The sequence below is a fragment of the Hyperolius riggenbachi genome, chromosome 3 (genome assembly GCF_040937935.1).
Source record: "Hyperolius riggenbachi isolate aHypRig1 chromosome 3, aHypRig1.pri, whole genome shotgun sequence".
Lineage (NCBI taxonomy): Eukaryota > Metazoa > Chordata > Amphibia > Anura > Hyperoliidae > Hyperolius > Hyperolius riggenbachi.
In genome coordinates, this window is record NC_090648.1 from 247759083 (window position 1) to 247781675 (window position 22593).

The following is a 22593-nucleotide window of genomic DNA, read 5'->3' on the forward strand; positions in this document are numbered from 1 at the left end:
GCACGCACGCACACACCTCCTTTAGGCCTCCTTTCCACGGACTGTTGATCGGCAGTGAAATGTCTCTCAAACTCTCTCTGCTGCCCAGTGACTGCTTGTTGCTGCCTGGTAACTGCTCACTGCTGCCTTATAACTGCTTGCTGAGCTCACAGCTCAACAGTCCGTGGAAAGGAGGCCTTACAAAGACACTTTTACCAAATCATAGCCATCAGCAATACTGTGGAGAGGTTCATCCCAATGTAAGTATTGATATTTTCAAAGCTTGCTAGCAGCTCAATAGACTTTTCTTCCTATCCAGGAGCGTGTGCCTGTTCTTATCACTGTACTTGCTTCACACTTCTTCATGCACGAATAACTACGGTATACTGTATATACCATAAATAGGGCCACTTGTGACTGTAATGAATCACAGTCCCTAATATGAAATATAGCCCTATTATGGCATATTCAGCAGTGATGCATTGTGGGACATCTCATATGTTCACTCCTGAATGATTGCAAATAACTTCTGTTTTTAGAAGGCAAAATTCTGTTTTACATAGCATTTTTAGTTATAGGGCCTTTTGATTCTTTTTAGCTCCTTACACACTCCTAGGAGTTCTGGCTCACCATGAGCTTGCTGGGCAATCTGTAACTCTGGGTGTTTTAAGTGCTACCCCATATAGCCATATTAATCCATGCCATGCACTGATCAGGGCCAACCAATCTGTGTGGCTCTGTAATATTAAAGGTCTGACATGTTGCATTCCAGCAATTCTGGAGATGTTTAGCTTGGCTGGATAGTGTATAGTGGCTGGATAGTATGATGGTTAAGGGCTCTGCCTCTGACACAGGAGACCTGGGTTTAAATCTTGGCTCATCCTGTTTAATAAGCCAGCACCTATTCAGTATGGCTCAGTACTTTGGCTAGACTCCCTAACACTGCTACTGCCTACTGAGCGCACCCTAGTGGTTGCAGCTCAAGCACTTTCAGTCCCCCAGGAGAAAAGCACAATATAAATGTTGTCTTTTCTTTTAGGGACAACAAAGGGATGATTTGCATATTCAGCAGTGGTGCACCTCATGTGCTCACTCCAACCTGAATAACCACAAATACCTTCTGTATTAAAAAGGCAAAATAATCTGATCCATACATCCACCTTTTCCTGGTGTAAGTTCAAGGACTACTTAAAAAAAAGTTTTGCTTTCCAGGGGCATTGCTCCACTGTCACATTTATATCGCGTGTGAGACTCATCCATGTGAGCCCACAGATTTGTGGTTAAAACTCATTAGAAAGGCCGAAGAACATACAAAGGCAGTGGATCTTTGCAGCAGTCCTGGATCCCTTTAGGGGTGGTCAATGAGATATAAATTTAAGTTGATGCAAGATTATGGAAAACAAAAGTTTGCTTTCTTAAAACAAAAAGTATTTGCGAAAAGCTCTGAGAAGTGAGCTTCGAGATGTCTCCCTGAATATATGCAAATTAACCATTGTCGTCCTTAGAAGCTAAACACACCTCCAGATCCACTGGAATGCAATGATGTGTCAGCTTGTAATTAGTGCAAAATTATGCAAACTTACTTAAAAATGGACCTGTCAAATAAAAGCGATCATTTTGGCTGATCATCAGACCTTTAAATATGGAGGACTGAAAAATTGTGTTATTTCCTCAAAATAATTCTATTTTTCTGACAATCAACTGATTGCATTCTTTATAAATTGGCTACATACTGATGCTGCTTAATTTTGTTGATTGCCCCCTTTTACATAAGCCCCGGTTCACATTAGTATAAACATTTCTGCTTAGTGGATGCGAATGGATCCTATGTAAAACAACGGGGTCTGTTCACATCAGTCCGTTCATAACAGATCCATTTGTTCTGTTCTGACGAGTGGAATGCAAGGATGTGTGGTCCGCGATTTTTCCAGATTGAGCTGACAAAGTGAAAGCTGAGGGAATCGGTGGTAGCCTATGAGAATGGACAGTGTCCATTCTCACTAGCCTGGTCACCATGTCACCCTGATTCGAGGGAGGATTCCTGTTGGCCGGTTGCAACCCAGCGAGAAGCCTCAATGCTTTTGCTGGGCCTCCGATCTGTAAACCGATAGTGGCAGCGGAGGAACAGGAATGTGACGACGACAGGTATACAAAGCAAAGCAGGTGACAGACCGGGGACAATGGATGAAAAACGAATGCCAACAAAACAAACTGATCCGTTTGAGATGGAAAACCGATTCTTTCTTACTATAGGGTTAGTTTTTCTTCCTGCATAGTGTGGACCAGTCTCAGTTCACATTCACTAATTTTAGTGTTTTTTTTTTTTTTTTGAACATTCATGTCATTACGTTTTTTTGATTAGTGGATCATATGCTAACTTCTAGGATTATATTTAGGTTTGTTGTTTTACTTGTCTGCACGCTTTTTTTTTTTTTTTTTTTTTTTTTTTGCTATGTTTAGGTACATCTGATGGACCGAAACATGCAGATGTTTTATGAAACTTTGGGATTAAATATCTGTGTGTTTTCCCTGGAATCCTGGCTTCAGCTATATTTACATGGATTGGCGTCTTCTGCCAAGCATCCAATGTGACGTCTGTTGTCCTAGGCAGCTTTGCTTCTGAGTTGATGATTGTATAACTTGCCAATGTTCATAAATAGTATACCTATTTATGCTAGAAGTGAATGTAACTGTAAGCTTTCTTTTTCAGACAGTAAGGTAACTTTTTATTAGGAACAGATCACATTCTCATTATGTCTGGATGCTAAACTGCTTGGAAAGCAAAATGAATGAAGAGAAACACACAGTCATGGATGAGATTCTGAGGCTCAGTCTCCAGATTATGTGCCTTCTGACTGGAGAGGTAAGGTACAGGAAGTTGTGGTACTGTAAAGGTACATAACATCAAATATTTCAGCTAGGTTTGTACTTTATATTCTTGTGCCCTCAAATGGTTGCTAGAGATCATTGCAGGTGGCAGTTTGTGTATGAGTACTGTACGGACTTGCTGCTCAGCCCTGAGCTCTGTGGTTAAAGGGAACCTGTACTGAGTAAAAATATTTAAAATAAACACATGAGGTAACTTCAAATGAACATTGCATAGTTACCTTGCCATCAGTTCCTCTCAGAAGCTCACCATTTTGTTCTGACAATAATCCCTTCCAGTTCTGACAATATTTTGTCAGATCTGAAATATATCAGTTGCTGTCAGTTATAGCTGAGAGGAAAACTGATGTACCAGGTAATGTCCATGTTTCCCTATGGCTCAAGTGGGCGATGTTACAGTTTAACTGTGTGCTGACCAGAAAGCTGTTATGGGTAATGGCCATTTTCAAAATGGAGGACGGAAAATTCCCTTGATCACAGTGAACAAACAGGACGCGGAACAGGAGAAAGACACTGAGGAGTAGACTACATAGAAGGTAAGTATGACTTGTGTAGGCTTATTTTGACTTTTAATTTTCAGTTCAGGTTTTCTTTAAGGAAGGACAAGTGAAGGGTACGGTGGTGCAGGACATATGAATAGACATCAGGCATGAGCAATACATTGACCAGAATTACCTGCAGCGTGCCACCATCCACTCGCATAAGAATTTAAAGAGCGGTTCCGCTCAAACAGCTGGTCCCCTTTATTGGAATAGTCAAAGGTATTACATGAAATTGGGTTTCCGTTATTAAATATCTCACCGCTGTAGTTTAAAGGATATAGACGGTTTGATTTATGATCATTTTGCATAACTTAGGGCATCCGGCACTGCGGTTAAGTTGCTTTTCACAAGGAGTGCACAGCATGTTTACCATTACTAACACTGGGGGTGCACCATACATTAACCCGTTAAAGCTCCCCTTTGCTGTGGTAATGTCCGGCGTTAGAAACAGTAAAATTGCTGTGCGCTCCCTGCGGCAAGCCCTAAATCCAGTACAAATGTGTTGTTTGCTATCTACCAAGCAACCTATTTATTTATTGTTTTTATAAAGCGCCAACATATTACGCAGCGCTGGACATTAGTTTAGGTTACAGACAATATTTAGGGGTGACATACAGCAATATGACAATACAGGAATACATGAAAAACCACATCACGCAGCACAGTATGAGTACAAGGCCCTAATGGGTGGAGGTAGGGAGTCCCATAGTGTTGGAGCAGCTCTTGAGAAGTCCTGGAGGTGTGCTTGGGACTGGGTGATGCGGGGGGGCGGTCAGGCGAAGTTCATTGGAGGAGCGGAGTGAGCGGCTAGGTGTTTACCGCTGAGTAAGATCGGAAATGTAGCTTGGACAGGTTTTGTGGACAAATTTGTAGGTCAGACACAATATCTTGAATCTGATTCTGGACTGGATAGGAAGCCAGTGGAGGGAATGCCCATGGTACTGCCGTGGTGGAGCGATGGGAGGAGTGGATAATTCTGGCTGCCGCATTCATGATGGACTGCAGAGGGCTATTCGAGTTATAGGGAGACCAGACAGAAGGGCATTGCAGTAGTCAAGGCGGGAAATTGAGGGCATGGATGAGGAGTTTGGTGGTGGCAGAGGTCAGAAAAGGGCGGATCTTGCAGATGTTACGAAGGTGGAAGTTACAGGACTTTGTGAGGTTTTGGATGTGAGAAGTGAAGGACAGTGCGGAGTCCAGGGTGACTCCCAGACAGTGGGTTTGAGAGGTAGGGCGAATGGTAGTGTGGTTAACAGTGACATGCACATCTGGGAGGTTCAGGGATGGCCGGGGTGGGAAGATCATAAATTCTGTTTTGTCTAGATTTAGTTTCAGGAACCTAGCGGACATCCAGGAGGAGATAGCTGATAGACAGGAGGAGACCTTGTCCATGGAAGTGGAGGTAGATCTGGGTGTCATTTGCATACAGATGATGGTTTAAAACCCATGGAGGAGATAACCTTGCCAATGGAGGATGTGTATAGGGAGAACAGTAGGGGCCAAGGACAGAGCCTTGGGGGACTCCCACCGAGAGGTGGTTGGGGGTGGATGAGGACTCATTGAAGGAGCGGTTGGAGAGGTAGGATGAACGCCAGATCAGGGTGAGGTTGTGAATGCCCATGGACTGGAGGGACTGGAGGAGAAGGGGATGATCTACTGTGTCAAAAGCTGCTGAAAGGTCAAGGAGGAGAATGGAGGTTTTACCTTCAGCTTTATCTAAGGTCATTGACCACTTTAATTAGAGCAGTTTCAGTTGAGTGGGCAGGCTGAAATCCAGATTGCAGTGTGTCTAACAGTGAGTTGGCACTGTGAGGTACTGGGTCAGGTATTTGTGAGCCGGACGCTCAAGGAGTTTTGAGGCAAAGGGGAGGAAGGAGATACGGCGGTATTTGGAGGGTAGTGAGGGGTCGAGGGAGGGTTTCTTGAGCAGGGGTAGTACAGTGGCCTGCTTGAAGTCTGAGGGGAAGGTGCCTGTGGATAGGAAGAGGTTAAATGGGGTAGTGAGGACTGGGGCCAAATCCGTGAAGTGAGGCTGGAGTAAATCAGAAGGGATGGGATCCAGGGGAGAGGTAGTGGTATGGGAAGTCTGCAGTAGGTGGTTGACTTCCTCAATGGTAGTAAGAGTGAAGGAGGTGAGAGGAGGATAGGGTGGAGGAGGAGCTGGTTGGGAAGGGGTGGGAGGTGAAGATTGAAGATTAGATATTTCCTGATGGATGGAGACAATTTTGTTGGTGAAGTGGGTGGCTAAATCTGTGGCAGAGAGGTAAGAAACGGAGGGTGGGGTGAGTGGGTTTAAGCCGGGAGTTGAAAGTGGCAAATAAGACGCCGGGGGTTGGAAGCTTGTGCTCCAATGAGCTTGGTAAAGTATTCCTGCTTCGCATTAGCAAAGGCAGTGTGGAACTACGGCAGGTTAGCCTTGAACTATGGGAAATCCTGGTTAAGTCGACTTTTTTTTCCTCCATTTCCATTCAGTGGCACGTGTTACCCTCTGGAGGTTGCGAGTATGGATAATGCGCCAGGGCTGGGGGTTAGGTGGGCGGTTGCGGCGCAATGTTGGGGAAGCAGCTTTCTCTAGGGCTGATGAGAGAGTTTGACTATACTGAGCTGCAGCAAGATTAGGACAGGTTAGGGTGGGGAGAGTGGAGGAGAGGGCATGAAGGGGGTCAGCAAGGACACTAGGGTTGAGCTTTCGTAGGTCTCTCTGCTATCGACCAGGTGGGTGGGTGGGTAGTTTGGAGGTGCCTTCTGTGAGGAGGTTGAAGGTGAGAAGGTGATGGTCTGAGGGTGGGAAGGGTGCAATGTCAAGGTCTGTAATGGTGGTGGATTTTGTGAATATAAGGTCGAGAGTGTGACCTGCAGTGTGGGTGGGGGTGTTGTACTAGGCCAAGTGAGTTGGCTATGGTGAGTAGCCAAGTGGCAACAGAGTTGTTTAGTTCATCGATGGGAATATTGAAGCCTATTCAGTGTTTGCTTTTTGGAGAGGGGATTGGTTTTGGCCAGTTTGCAGACATTCAGGGACATCTGTATACACGAAAAAGGTAACCAAAATAAATGATTCCTTTGATTGACCAAAGTTGTGGTTGTATACAAGTCCTTACATTTAGGTGAAGTAGCTATGTGTATTTTACATTATCACACATAATGACATAATGATGTAGATTAGTGGAAAAAAAAAATTGTATTTATTTTCTATTTTTTTTTTTTTGCTTAGCTTTCCAGAAATCATAATGTCAGATAGGTGGGGTTCACACTAACTGGGGCATCACAGCAGATCTGATGTATGATCTGCTATGTTTCTTCCATTCATTTCCACACAGTGTTGCCATCCATTGTAACAGACTTGTATCTTTGTCATATCTGACTTCTGTCCGGTGTCCAGAAAACTTGTGCAATACAGTACTTTGTATTCCTTCTCCTCTATGGATACAACGGACAGATAGGACTTAACTGCACATGCTTGAATGGATCCTATATTTAACATAGAATCAGTCGATGTGGTCTATTCTAGGAAACAGTACATTTACCCTTGTAGTGTGAACCTAGCCTTATTTGGCTTTCGCTCAGATACAGGAACTTGTGTATAAGTATTCATAGATGTTTATGACCATGTGGACCTGTTATACTTCCCTTTTTTTCCCACAATCCTTCAGGGCAAGGTGAGACGTTGCCCCACCCAAACGCAGGAACAAGCAGCACTTCCCCTATAAAACAATCACATGGTTAGTCCACCCTTAGTGCTGTTTGTTCCTGCGTCCAGGCAGGTCAGCATCTCCCCTGGGAGTTGGATCTGTGTGCTGGGCTGCAGGTTTGAATTCCCGTGGGTGGCTGAGACTGTGGAACTGAGGCAGTCTAGCCTACTACCCCATGCTGGATACTATGTGGGTAGCCTACCTTTCTTTCCCAGGCTGATGGGGAGCAAGTGTGGAGGGCGTGATTTTCCCGGACTGTCTGACGGAGGCGGCAGGAGGAGAAGACTGCAGTGGCAGAATGGGCTGTTGGAGGCCATCAGGTACGCCGTGCTGACCGTTGGCTGCTGTGGTAAGCGTGCAGCCGCGTCGGCGGCTGGTCCAGGCGGCCAATGTTTCGCATGGGACTTCCGGTATGCGTAACTTCCGGCGGGTATGCCGGAAGACGCTCTTTATGCCAGCGTCTCTATGGTTCTTCGGTCCCCGCCTCGTGTGACGTCATAGACAGGAAGTATAAGGGAGGAAGCGCGGGCTGAGTAGGTGCTTTCATTGAGACGGCGTTTTGTGTTGGACATAACCATGTCAACTTCTGACAAAACGGACAGCACCTCAGCCGCCCAGAAGGTGAGATGGTGGGGTCATTCTCTTTCTGTGGCTGTATATATCTTATGATTAAAGGTATATTTGTTCAGTATGTGCATATGGAGGAATAGGCTATATACTTAGCAATTGTTAACAAAAGGGTTCTTAAAGTTACAGGTGGTTCATTATTTTGCCATTTGATTTGTTTCATTCTAGGCAAAATCTGGAGAGTCGTCAGAAAGGCCAAAGCCTCCTACTTACAAAAGATGTCCTGTTTGTAATATAAAAATTCCATTGCCATATGCTAAAACTTTGTGCCAATTATGTATGGAAAAAGTGTTGGGGGAACAGCCTGGGTCGTCCATTCAGGACACGTTGCAGGCTTTTAGAGAGGAAATCAATGCTTCGTTAGCTTCCTTCAAATCCTCCATTGCAGAGGCAGGTACATCATCTGCTCAAGTTGTTTCTGAGCCTGCTTTACCCGATAAAGATGGTCAGGAACCAATTGAGGCTGAAAATAGTTCAGAAGAATCTGAATCCAGAGAATTGGAGACAGAGACTTCTTCAAGGTTTAAATTCCGCATTGAAGATACTGAGACACTAATCTCAGCAATCTATGAAACGTTAGAATTAAATAAAGACGTAGTTTCAAACTTGTCATTACATGATCAACTTTATAAAGGTATGGAAGAAAAAGAAGGCCTTGTTTTTCCTGTACATAAAGCTATTAAACAAACAATTGTGAAAGAATGGAATGAGCCTGAAAAGAGGCTTTTGTTGTCTAAAGCCATTAAAAGGAGATTTCCCTTTTCGGCTGAAGATACAGTTCTCTGGGACAAATGTCCAAAATTAGATACGCCCTTTTCTCAGGTAACCAAACAGGGGGATTTGGCTTTTGAGGATCTGGGAGATCTAAAGGATCCAATTGATAAAAAGATTGATGCTTATCTTAAAAGATCGTGGGAGGCCAGTGCGGCTACATTTAGGCCGGCTGTGGCTGCTACTTGTGTATCCAGAACGTTGGAGCTCTGGATAAATCAGTTAAAAGCTAGTATTTTAGCAGGTGCTCCTATGGAACAATTGTTGAATTCCATTACTATACTTACAAAAGCGGCTGCCTATTTGGCAGATGCGTCAGCAGAGATAGTCAGGTTCACTGCAAGAACGACAGCTCTGGTTAATGTAGGCCGCAGAGCCTTATGGTTGAAAACATGGGACGGAAACTTAACGTCAAAGAACAGACTTTGTGGAGTTCCATTCTCAGGAGATTTACTGTTCGGTCCAGAGTTAGATTTGGCTCTGGAAAGAACAGCTAATAAGAAGAAGGTTTTTCCGAAAAAACAAAAACCGACTCCTAAAAAGAGGTTTTTTCGGAAGCCAGCAAATGAGCAAAAGGAATCTTTTAAAGATCAAAGAAGAGGCAAAAGATGGACCTTGGATAGGTCTGCGAGAGGGGGATTTAAATCCAAAAACCCTGAAACACAGCCTAAATCACAATGACTCATTCCAGGCGGTGGGAGGAAGATTAAGGTACTTCAATCTAAAATGGTCTCTGATGTCAGGAAGTCCATTTATACGACAACTGATAAGATTCGGTTATCGAATAGAGTTTGGTCATCCTCCGCCGTCAAAATTTGTAATCACAAAGTCTCCAAAAGAGCCAGATCTGGTTCCAGAGATTCTCAAGATTCTAGAAAATATGTTAAGTCAGAAAGTGATAAGAAGGGTTCCGAAAGTGGAATAAAAGGAGGGGTTTTACTTCACAATTTTTGTTGTAAAAAAACCGTCAGGCAAATACAGACTGATCCTAAATCTACAAAAGTTAAATCCGTTCATGAAAAAGAAAAGATTCAGAATGGAATCAATTTTTTCCGTGAGAGATCTTTTATTTCCAGGGGTCTTTATGGCGTCACTAGATCTCAGAGACGCATATTGGCATATTCCAATCCACAGGCAATCCCAAAAGTTTCTGAGATTTGCCGTAAAAGTAAACGGAATTGTAAACCATTACCAATTCGTTTGCCTCCAGTTTGGAATCACTTCTGCCCCAAGAATTTTTACCAAAGTTCTGGGAGAGGCATTGATTCCTCTAAGACAAAAGTCAATTCAGATCATTCCTTATCTGGACGACTTGTTGATTCTAGGAAGTTCAGTACAGGAACTGGAAAATCATTTAGAGATGGTTTCAGATCATCTCAGATCTCTAGGGTGGATTATAAATTTGGAAAAATCCATGCTAATTCCAAAACAGGAAACAGTGTTTTTGGGAATGAGTATAGATACAAAAAGACAAATGATTTTTTTGCCACCGGAAAAAATAGAAAAATTAATGCTGGCAATACAGTCTTTAATAAAGGATCCAAAGGTGTCACTCAGAGAGATCTCTCGGGTGCTGGGTCTAATGACTTCAACAATTGTGGCAGTGCCGTGGGCATTAGCACATATAAGGCTGTTGCAGAAGTGTCTGTTGGAAAATTGGGATGGACGTCCCCAGACATTAGACTTCAAAATTACGATTCCACAAATGGTTGTATCGTCTCTGCTATGGTGGTTGGAGGAGTCCAACCTGAGGAAAGGCAGACTTTGGAAGGAACCAGTGGAAAGGATCCTTACCACGGACGCGAGTGCGTGGGGATGGGGAGCTCATGTAGGGCACCTAGCGGTCCAGGGAAAGTGGACCAAATGGGAATCCCAAAAGTCATCGAATTGGAGAGAGTTAACAGCAGTAAACATGGCTCTGCTACAAGTACAACACGAGGTAGCCAACTGCCATGTGCTGGTACAATCAGACAATGTGACGACCGTGGCGTTTATAAACAAACAGGGAGGTACAAGATCCCGGTTGTTACAGGAGATGGCAGAACAGATTTTTTTCATGGGCAGAAAAGAACATATTTTCTCCCATCGTCCTCCAGGACGGCTGCTGCTGAGACATTGTATGTCTCCGGCGACACTGGAAACACCTGAAATAAATTAAAAATGCAAATGAAGTGTGAGCCCATAAAGGAACTCCTCCCTCCCCATGCCTTCAGTTTTTTGTTGTTTCCCATGCATGCTGGTCACCTGAATAGACAGGGAGTTTATTATTTTTATTTCCTAAATACGGGATTTTGCCTGGGGCACCTGTATTGTAGATAGGTAGGTTACCTTATGGCGGTTAGGGTCGGTGACGGGATGTTCCAACCCTGGCAGGAGATTGTGCGGTAGGTTTTACCTGATTTCCTGTGGCTCTGAGGATAGGAGAAGCCGCCATGGCCGCCTACTCTGGCGTTCGGGGAGCGTGCAGCCGGAAGTGGATCAGGCCGGATCAAGTCTCGCGCGTTGAGACTAGGAGCGTGGCGTCATGTCCACTTCCGGGACTGGTGGAGGGCAGGGGGCGGCGCCTGATACCAGGAAGTGCGGCTATACTAGCCGCACTTCAGCGCACGAGGGACGCCGCTCAGCTGCATAATGGAGCGGATGCAGTCCTCCAACAATGCAGACGAGAATACCCCGGCGGCCATTCCGAGAGAAAAAAGCACAAGTCCGCGGGTATGTAAGGAAGAATAGCTTCCTATCTCTCCCCATTCTTTGCAAATGTCAGTTTCTAAAGAGCTGTTTGTGTCTTGTGTTTTCTCCACAGAAAGCGGCTGCAAAACAAAAAATTAGATGTAGAGTTTGTAATGCTAGGCTGCAGGAGGGAGCTACTAAGAATATATGTAGAGATTGTCATTTAGAAGCAAAACAGCCTTCGGGTCCTGGGGGAGAGGGATCCCAGGCAGCTAAAGCTTTATTAGATTTAATGAATACGGTTAAAGAGGAGATTTCAAACACGTTTACTGCTTTCAGGTCTGCCCTGTCTGTAAACCAGGATCAGAGCCAGACTCTGGTGCAGGATTCTCGGCCCTCAGCAGCCACCTCAGATGTAGTACAGGAGGTAGGTTTAGCGGGTCAGTCTTCAGTTATCCAAGCATCCAGTCAGCAGTCTCTCATTCAGTTGTCTGATGATTCGGGGGAGGAAGGGGCAGTGTATTCAGATACTTCAGACAAGTCGAAATCTTTAGCATCGTCCCGTTATTTGTTTTCAGCAGAGGACACAAATGAATTATTGAAGGCGGTATATGACTCTGAACAGTTAAAGTCAGATTTACCGGTCACATCTGTTAGAGATGACATTTACAAGGGGCTAATTGTACAAACGATGAAGGTCTTTCCCATACACGATTCAATCAAGGAACTCATAAGATCCCAGTGGAGGGATCCGGAGAAACGGTTTTTTATTCCGAGTTCTTTTAAAAGGTGATTCCCCTTTAAGGAGGAAGAGGAATCTCCTTGGACTAAATGTCCGAAGTTGGATGCTGCTTTGGCGCAGTATTCTAAGAACTCTGATTTGTCTTTTGAAGATGCTGGATCCCTAAAAGATCCCATGGATAGAAAGGCGGAGGCATTGTTAAAACGCGCGTGGGACGCAGTATCTTTTTCTTTCAAGCCTGCAATTGCTTCAATCTGCTTGGCAAGAAATTTGGTAAGATGGATAGAGGGGTTGCAGAATCATCTCATTGCGGGAACTCCGCATGAGAAGATTCTCGAATCCTTGCCGGTTATCTCCAAGTCGGTGGCGTTCCTGGCTGACGCAGCCTCAGAAAGCGTAAGGGCCTCAGCAAAGGGCGCAGCGCTTGTCAACTCCTCCAGACGAGCAGTTTGGTTAAACGCTTGGGAGGGAGATTCAGCTTCGAAACATAACTTGTGTTCCATGGAGTTCCAGGGCGAGTTGTTGTTTGGGAAGGACCTTGATTCAGTTTTAGAAAGATCCTCGGATAGGAATAAAAAATTTCCGGATAGAAGGAAAAAGATTCCTAAAAAGCCCTTTGTCAATAAAAAACCCCCGTCGCGGGTGGATTCCGCAACAAGGGGAGGATTTCAGTCCAAAAGATGGACATATAATGCAGGTAGGGGAAGAGGTTCATTTCTGTTTAACAGACCCCAAAACCCTCCCAATAAACAATCAAAGTGACTATCAGGCTGTGGGGGGAAGGCTGAGTTTCTTTCTTCCAGCTTGGAAGGAGATATCCAAGAGTCCGTACATTTTGGATTTGATTCAGTCAGGCTACAGAATCGAATTCAGTTCAGTCCCTCCTCGCAGCAAATTAGTAACAGGAGTCCCAAGGGACCCTCAGAGAGCGCAAGCTCTGAGAGATTCAGTAATCTCTTTGTTGGAGAAAAAAGTAATCGAAAGAGTTCCTCCCCAGGAACATTTTCAGGGGTTTTATTCAAAAGTGTTCCTGGTTCTCAAACCCTCGGGAAAGTTCAGGATGATTTTGAACCTAAAACTCTTGAACCCTTACATTGTGGAGAAAAAATTCCGCATGGAAAGCAGTGCCTCTGTCAAAAATTCGATGATTCCATATGCGTTTCTAGCGACGTTGGATTTAGAAGATGCTTATCTTCATATTCCAATACACCCGTCGTGCTTCAAATACCTCAGATTTGCAGTGCAGATCGGAGAGTCAATTTGCCACTATCAGTATCGTGCTCTGCCGTTCTGGATTACATCCGCCCCGAGAATCTTCACAAAAGTGATTGCAGAGGTAAGTGCTTTCCTACATCTCCACAATGTAAGGGTTCTGCCCTACTTGGACGATTTCCTGTTTCTTGCAGAAACAGAGGAAATTTTAAAGAAGCAGCTAGATTTTTCAATACAATGGTTAATAAAACTAGGCTGGATCATAAGCAAAGAAAAGTCCAATTTGATTCCAACCCAAACACTTGTATTTCTGGGATTATTATGGGACACAGTGACTCAGAAGGTGCTCCTGCCCGAAGACAAAATTTCCAAGTTAGTACAGAGGGTGCAAATGTTCAGGGAGGGAGAGAGTGTGTCATTACGAGTCGTAATGTCTTTACTAGGACAGATGTCCTCAACCTTCCCGGCAGTAGAGTGGGCCCAGGCTCATTCGAGAGTCACTCAGGCCTGGTTTCTGTCTGTTTGGGACAGGAATCAGGAGTCATTAGACGACTTGGTACAGCTGCCAGACCAAGTGCGAACGTCTCTCCAGTGGTGGACTCACCGAGAGCATCTGTCTCTGGGGAGACGTTGGTGTCAGACGGCCCCAATCAAAATGTATACGGATGCCAGTTTAACAGGTTGGGGAGCTCATTGCTCAACCTTTCAGGTTCAGGGTTATTGGGGTCAGGAAATAATGGACAGTTCTTCCAATTTCAAGGAGCTGATGGCAGTGAAGCTGGGTCTGTTACGACTCCAGGACCAGGTAGTGGAAAAGGAGGTCCTGGTTTACTCAGACAACATAGTGACGGTATCTTACCTGAGGAAACAGGGGGGTACCAGAGTGGAAAATTTACGGGAACTCACGTTGCAAATAATGTCCTGGGCGGAATCGAACCTGATATCTCTGACAGCAGTGCACATTCAGGGGATCAGGAACAGGTGGGCAGATTCGCTGAGCAGAGGGATGACTATGGAGGCGGAATGGCAGCTCAATCAAGAAGTCTTTTTACAGATAGTACAGGAATGGGGGTGGCCGATAATAGATTTATTTGCGACCCCACAAAATGCGAAGGTAAAGGACTTCTGTTCCCTGTACCCCACAGTTCCGGAAAATCGATTAGACGCCCTGATGGTGGATTGGCCTACGGGCCTCCTGTATGCATTTCCCCCATTTTATCTAATTCCCAGGGTACTGAGGAAGATAGAAATATCAGATTGCAGTGTGATATTCATAGGTCCATGGTGGCCCAGAAGGAGCTGGTTCCCACGTGTTCAACAGCTAGCTGTCAAAGGTCCATGGCATTTAGGCAGCAGAGGGGACCTGTTAATCCAGGGAAGCCAACTACATCCCAATCCTCAAATGCTGAACCTCACGGCTTGGATTCTGAAGAAAGCATCCTAGTAGGATGGGGGTTTTCGAAAAAGGTAGTGTCCACGTTGGTTAGATGTAGGAAGCTTACAACTAGAAAAAAATACGAGAAAATTTGGAAAGCTTTTTTACTTTGGAAGGAAAAAAATGAGGTCAGAACGAATGACCTAAACTTTATTTTGGAGTTTTTGCAGAGGGGAGTGGATCTAGGGTTAGCGGTTAGTTCCCTAAGAGTCCAGGTGTCTGCTTTATCAGTTTTTCTTAACAGACAGTTGTCAAAAAACAATTTTGTTAAAAACTTCCTTACCTCAGTAGCCAGGACTCAGCCTATCCCGGAAAAATTAGTCCCGCCTTGGGATCTGTCACTTGTTCTTGATTTCCTGACTTCGGAAAGATTTGAGCCTTTAACAGACGTACCGTTAAAATTTTTGGCAATTAAAGTAGCTTTTTTGGTGGCTATCACGACAGCAAGGAGGATAGGTGACATCCAAGCCTTATCCATTAAAGATCCATACATGATAGTACATCCAGACAGGATAGTTTTTAGGCCAGATCCAGCATACTTACCTAAGGTGGCTTCTGCGTTCCATAGATCGCAGGAAATAATATTGCCTTCCTTTTCCGCAAGTCCAACTAATGAGCAGGAAAGAAAGTGGAGCACTCTGGACGTTAGGAGAGCGATCTTGATATACCTCCAACGAACAACGGAGTGGAGGAGGTCAAGTCATTTACTAGTCTCTTATGCAGGTACAAGTAAAGGCTTACAGGCATCAAAGGGCACCATTTCTAGATGGGTGAAGGAAGTTATTGCGTTGGCTTACAAATCCTCAGATATTACAGCCCCTTCCAGAATAACAGCCCACTCTACAAGATCCTTGGCAGCTTCATGGGCAGAAAGGTCAGGTGCAAGTTTAGAACAGATCTGCAGAGCTGCAACCTGGTCTTCTCATACCACGTTCATCAAACATTATCGCGTGGAGCTGCTGTCAAGCCAGGACCAAAGTTTTGGACGCAAGGTCTTACAGGCCATCATCCCTCCCTAAGGTAAACATTTCTCGCTGGTCTCAGCAGCAGCCGTCCTGGAGGACGATGGGAGAAAGTCCCAGCTGCTTACCGGTAGCCGTGTTTCGGCGAGTCCTCCAGGACGGCTGCCTGAGTTCCCAACCCTATATGATGTATCTATGTCTATGTATATGTTATTTTTATATGCATGGGTACTCGGTTTTGAACTGAAGGCATGGGGAGGGAGGAGTTCCTTTATGGGCTCACACTTCATTTGCATTTTTAATTTATTTCAGGTGTTTCCAGTGTCGCCGGAGACATACAATGTCTCAGCAGCAGCCGTCCTGGAGGACTCGCCGAAACACGGCTACCGGTAAGCAGCTGGGACTGTCCTTGAAAGCGGTACATCTCAAGGGTACCTTGAATGTGGAGGCAGACAAATTGAGTCGCAATCAGTTTCTGGCCTCAGAGTGGTCTCTCAACAAGGAGGTGTTTGCAGAGATTGTGGCGAAATGGGGTCTTCCAGACGTAGATCTCTTAGCCACGGAAGAAAATGCGCAGGTTCAGAAGTACTTTTCACTGAACCCGAGAGACAATTGTTTAGCAGTAAATGCATTCAACCAGAACTGGGAGTTTCCACTGCTGTACGCTTTCTCTCCATTGAATTTTGATTCCAGCAGTAATCAGCAAGTGGAGAAAGTGCAGAAGGAAATTAATATTGATTGCTCCCTTCTGGCCAAGGAGAAGTTGGTTTGCAACTCTGAAATCATTGGTAGTAGAGGAGCCTTGGATACTCCCAATCAGGTCAGATCTACTGTATCAGGGTCCGCTATGGCATCCTCACCCAGATTATCTGAGTCTAGCAGTGTGGATCCTGAACTAAGGTTACTTAGAGGATTGGGGGTGTCAGACAAAGTGGCTTCTACTTTGATTAGTAGTCGCAAACTGGTGACAAGAAAAATATATATGAAATACTGGAAAACATTTCATTCTTGGCTGGAAAATTCAAAGTTTAATAGCTTGTCAATCCCAGCGGTTCTGGAGTTTCTTCAGGAAGGCTGGGATAAGAGTATCTCAATAAGTACACTGAAAGTACAAGTTGCAGCACTTTCTGCGTTTTCTGGGTTGCCTTTGTCTTCCTCACCTTTAATTATAAGGTTTTTCAAGGCCCTGTCTAGGAAGTCTCCGATCTTTAGACCTTATGTGTCCCCATGGGATCTATCTATTGTGCTCAAAGGTTTATGTAAAGAACCGTTTGAACCTGTAGAACATTGCTCCTTTAGATTGCTCACATTGAAAACGGTGTTTTTAGTGGCAATCACTTCAGCCAGGAGAATTAGCGAAATTCAAGCGTTATCTGTAAAGAATCCATATTTTCAGGATTTCCAAGACAGAATTGTACTACAAACTGATCCTAAATTTTGCCCAAAGGTTATGTCCAAGTTTCATAGATCTCAGGAAATTGTGCTTCCTACTTTTTGTGTCAATGCAGGTTGTGAGAAAGAGAACATTTTTCACACTCTGGATGTTAGAAGATGTGTTATGGAATATCTAAAAAAGACATCTGAGATTAGAAAGACAGATTCTTTGTTTACGTTGTTTTCAGGGAAAACAATAGGTCAGAGGGCATCAAAATCCTCTATTGCTAATTGGATAAAGTTGGCTATTGTTGAAGCATATAAGGCAATGCAATTAGAAGCTCCGGCTTCATTCAAAGCTCATTCAACTAGAGCAGTGGCGGCATCATGGGCCAATAATACAGGGGCTTCACCAGAACAGATCTGCAAGGCAGCCACGTGGTCAAGTTTTTCGACCTTTATTCGACATTACCGAATTGATGCAATTTCAGCTCATGATCAGGCGTTTGGAAGAAAAATTCTCCAAGCGGTGGTCCCACCCTGAGGTTGTATTACTTGTTAATCGTCTCACCTTGCCCTGAAGGATTGTGGGAAAAAATCAGAGTTAGTACCTGCTAACGCTGTTTTGAACAATCCTTCAGGGCAACGATCCCACCTGGGTGTTGATTGTCTATGTCATATAGTAGCACGTATGTGGGTTAGTGGATGTTCACCTGTCGGGTACTTGGGTTAAAAGCACTGAGGGTGGACTAACCATGTGATTGTTTTATAGGGGAAGTGCTGCTTGTTCCTGCGTTTGGGTGGGGCAACGTCTCACCTTGCCCTGAAGGATTGTTCAAAACAGCGTTAGCAGGTACTAACTCTGATTTTTTTATGTTTTTCTTCTTCCTCTGCAGTAGCATGAACACACAACCTTCAGATACTGCTGCACTGGCTGCAGTTGCATAAGGCATTGGCATTGTACGTGTCCTCCACTATCTTCTTGCTTACACGTTTAAAATTGTAACTCAATTGCACTACAGGGAGTGTATTCCTGCACTCCCCATAGTCTGTCCACAGGCCCCCCTGGGAACTCTCAGTGCAATCTACAGAAGGAGAAGGACTGTGGGCCAGAGAGCTGCAGACTTTCAGTCTAGGGCAAGGAGGAGGCCCAGGCTACTGATGGGCAGAGATTATTCTTTGCTTGGATGGAGTAAGCTGAATCTTCTAAAGGAATTGCTAGCCATGTCCCATAGGGGCAGACTAATAGAAACACAGGAGCACACCCCCAGAAGTTGAACTGACGATCAGTTTGAAGCAGAGAGGAGAGGTACAAACCTATGGTGCCAATACCATTTTCATCTGTGTGCTGAAACATAAGGTGTACATTTACAAGCTGAAACAGATCCTGTCTTAACTTCTTATGAAGCTAGAGCAAAGGAAATAAGCATGGAAGCATGAAGCTAGCCACACACTAGTAGATTACCAACCAATGTGGCAAAAGACCTCTGATCAGATGAATGATCGATTCCTACCACACACTGCACATACAGTAGATTTTCAATAGATTTTAGTATTAAAGGGATACTGTAGGGGGGTCGGGGGAAAATGAGTTGAACTTACCCAGGGCTTCTAATGGCCCCCCCGCAGACATCCTGTACCCACGCAGCCACTCACCGATGCTTCGGCCCCGCCTCCGGTTCACTTCTGGAATTTCAGACTTTAAAGTCTGAAAACCACTGCGCCTGCGCAGCTGCATCCTCGCTCCCGCTGATGTCACCAGGAGTGTATTGCACAAGTCCAGTATGGTCTTTGGTCTGCGCAGTATGCTCCTAGTGCCATCAGCGGGAGCGAGGACACGGCAATGCAGGTGCAGTGGTTTTCTGACTTTAAAGTCTGAAATTCCAGAAGTGAACTGGAGGCGGGGCCGGAGCATCGGTGAGTGGCTGCGCGGGCACAGGATGTCTGTGGGGGCCATTAGAAGCCCCGGGTAACTTCAACTCATTTTCCCCCGACCCAATTCACCACTGCTCCTCCTTGATCAAGAGTTTCCATCTTCCTCATGGATAGTTTCATTAAATTTTTGCTAAAAATCTATTGAAACTTCGATCAAACTGACATGTTACAGCACAGATTTCTGCTAGATTCAATCAGTGATGGAATCTGCCAGAAATCAAACTGCAACATCGATAACTGTGTGGCTACATTTAGGGACATAAACAGGCCTGGACTTTGTTCACATGGTGTAGTCAGTTGCAGCTTTCCCCTCTTTCTCAGCAAGGAGCCAAAAACCTGTATATGGGGCACATTAAGAATCACAAATATACAGTAGCAAGAAAAAGTATGTGAGCCCTTTAGAATTACATGGATTTCTGCACAAATTGGCCTTGAAATGTGATCTGAACTTCATCTAAGTCACAACAATAGACAATTACTGTCTGCTTAACCCCCTCCCAACCGCCTAACGCCCATTAGCGGTGGGAGAGTGGCAGCTACAGGACCGCCTAACGCCGATTGGCATCAGGTCCTATAGGCGGGGATCACGCATCTCCACTGAGTTACGGAACTCTGCTCAGTAAACAGCTTTCCAGCCGCAATCGGAGCTGGCAGGCTGTTAGGGGGCAAAACACACTTTTTTTTTTTTTTTTTTTTTTTTTTCTAAGCCATTTTCATCAATAAGATTAATAAAAAAAAATGTTTTTAAAAACGCAGCAACAATCAGATGCCACCAACAGACAGCTCTGTTGGTGGCAAGAAAAGAGGGCAAGATTAATTTGTGTGCTAAGTTGTATGGCCGTGCAGGCAGCAAACTGTTATAGCGGCAGTGTGCTGAATTGTAAAAATAGCCTGGTCACTAGGGGGGTGTAAGCCTGTGGTCCTCAAGTGGTTAAACTAATACCACACAAATCATTACATGTTTCCATGTTTTTATTGAACATACCATGTAAACATTCACAGTGCACGTGGAAAAAGTATGAGAACTGGTATGTTCTCCCTGTGTCTGGGTGGGTTTCCTCCCACATTCCAAAAACATACAGATAAGTCAGTTGGCTTCCCCCTAAAAATTGGCCCTAGACTATGATACATATACTACACAATACATACATAGACCTATGACTATAGTAGGGACTAGATTGTGAGCCCCTCTGAGGGACAGTTAGTAACAAAACAATATACTTTGTACAGTGCTGCGCTATATAAATACTTAACCTATTTTGGTTCCTGGACGTAGTTTCTACGTCCAGGAACCATGCGCACTACCACGCGCTCCCGTGGCTCATCGTGCGCGTGCACGCGTACTCCTGGCCGCGGATTCGGTAGCCACGTAATCAATGTACCGGGCTATGGTGCCCGATCACTGATTCCTTTCCCCCGCTGAAAAAGCGACAGCTTCTTTCGGAAGCTGTGCTTTTTCTGGCTGTTCCCTCCCCGATGCGTCACTCTAAGCGTGTGCTACGCTTAGAGTGACGTCATGTAAACAAAAGTAATACTACACCTGAAAAAAAAAAAATTAACACACATTTACATTATAAATCTATTGTTTACCTCCCACCCTCCCAAAACTACCCAAATAAAATGTTTACTATAAAAAAAAAAACCATTACAATTAAAAAAAAAAAAAAAACATGTGAATATTTACCCAAGGGTCTAAACTTTTTAAATATCAATGTAAAGATGAAATATTTCTATATATTTTTTTTTTATTATTTTAAACTTGTAAATAGTGATAGATGCAAAATGGAAAAAAATGCACCTTTATTTCCAAATAAAATATTGTTGCCATACATTGTGATAGGGACATAATTTTAACGGTGTAATAACCGGGACATATGGGCAAATACAATACGTGAGTTTTAATTATGGAGGCATGTATTATTTTAAAACTATAATGGCTGAAAACTGAGGAATAATGAATTTTTCCATTTTTTTCTTATTCTTCCTGTTAAAATGCATTTACAGTAAAGTGGCTCTTAGCAAAATGTACCCCCCAAAGAAAGCCTAATTGGTGGCGGAAAAAACAAGATATAGATCAGTGCATTGTGATAAGTAGTGATAAAGTTATAGGCTAATGAATGGGAGGTGAACATTTCTCACGTGAAAACGACAGAACGCGAATGGGTTAAATACATAAATAAAGTGTCTTACCGTGGACTGATGAACTGCAAGGCTTTTAGAGATACTTTTATAACCATTTCCAACTTCATGCAAGTCAACAATTCTTAATTGTAGGTCTTCTGAGAGCTCTTTTGTGCGGGGCATCATTCACATCAGGCAATGCTTCTTTGGAAAAGCAAACCCAAAACTGTTTTTTTTTTTTTTTTATTTATTTATTTATTTATTTTTTATAGGACAGGGCAGCTGTAACCAACACCTCCAATCTCATCTCATTGAACTCCAGCTGGCAGACACCTTCACTCCACTTAGCTCTTGGGGATGTCATTAGGCTAGGGGTTCACATACTTTTTCCACCTGCACTGTGAGGCCTCATTCACACTTAAAATCGAAAATGCGTTTTTATGTGCTTTTTTCCTTCCTCCTGGCGCTCCACTGCGTGCTGCGTTTCTGGTAAAAGTGCTTTTCTAATCATTTTTCCAGAGCGGTTTTGTAATTCACTCTCTGACGCAAGTCAGGAAATGAACTCTTTGACCCAGAAAAGAATACAATGTATGTATTCTTAAAAACGCAAAAGCAATCGCTGCACAAAGCGATTGTGAGCGTTTGTGTTTTTCCTATACTTTAGATTGAGGCAAAATCGCCCCAAAAATGGTACAGGCACCGCTTTGCTGAACGCACAGTGCACAAACCGCGCTGATATGAACCTTCTCATAGAGATTAATTGCACAAGCATATTGTGGGAGATTTCAAAAATCGCCTGCGCTTGAAAAAAAGGCCAAAAACGCCCCTAGTGTGAACGAGCCCTGAATGTTTACATGGTGTGTTCAACAAAAACATGGAAACATTTAATTATTTGTGTGGAATTAGTTTAAGCAGACTGTGATTGTTTATTGTTGTGATAGATGAAGATGAAGACCAGATCACATTTTATGACCAATTTGTGCAGAAATCCATATAATTCCAAAGGGTTCACATACTTTTTCTTGCTACTGTATATATTGTTAGATTTCTGGACACCAGTATCAAGTTGCACAGCTGTGGAGGGCTTTTTCCATTTCCATTTTACAAACCGACTTCTATTTCCAGAGAAATACAGGATTGACATGTAAGTGCAAGCAACTAAACCCGTATCTGTGGTTTCACAAATTTAAAGTCTATTTCTGTTTATGGAAGAAACCTAAAAAGCTTTTATTCATTTTTTTCCTTTTTTTTTCTTTACTGCATAACTAATGATAAATTGCAGTTATGGATATCACACCAACAAACATTGATTCCAGTGATACCTTTAATGACTGACTGTACATGGTTTATTGCAAGCTTTCAAAACGTTGTTTCTTTTTCAGGTATTATACAGAACTACATCAGAACCGTATAATGCCTGAAGAAGAACCTTAATGTTTCGAAAAGATTGCAATAAACCATGTACAGTTAGTCATTAAAAGTATCACTGGAATCAATGTTTGTTGGTTTAAGGTCTGCATTTCTGCTCCTCGACTAACACCGGACCACACTTCCCATGCTTAACCACGGAAGATACCACAACCTACCAAGTATGAATGGAATTGAAGAACAGGACAAATAAATTGGCATGAGTGTACAGTTCTGATAC

At 43.8% G+C, this 22593-nt stretch overlaps 1 protein-coding gene across 5 annotated transcripts in view; it reads left to right on the forward strand.

Moving 5' to 3' along the window:
* LOC137563534 (oocyte zinc finger protein XlCOF7.1-like) overlaps nucleotides 1-22593 on the forward strand; it is a 64865-nt gene that overhangs the window by 19749 nt on the left and 22523 nt on the right. For 3 of the 5 annotated variants that reach the window (XM_068276114.1, XM_068276115.1, XM_068276113.1), the window contains one exon: nucleotides 2690-2842. In XM_068276114.1, the coding sequence (XP_068132215.1) occupies nucleotides 2741-2842 (102 nt within the window). In that variant the 5' untranslated portion in view covers nucleotides 2690-2740. Of the gene's footprint in view, nucleotides 1-2689; nucleotides 2843-17661; nucleotides 17743-21966; nucleotides 22090-22593 lie in introns of those variants that run through there. The other 2 variants (XM_068276116.1, XM_068276117.1) reach the window with 2 other exon arrangements.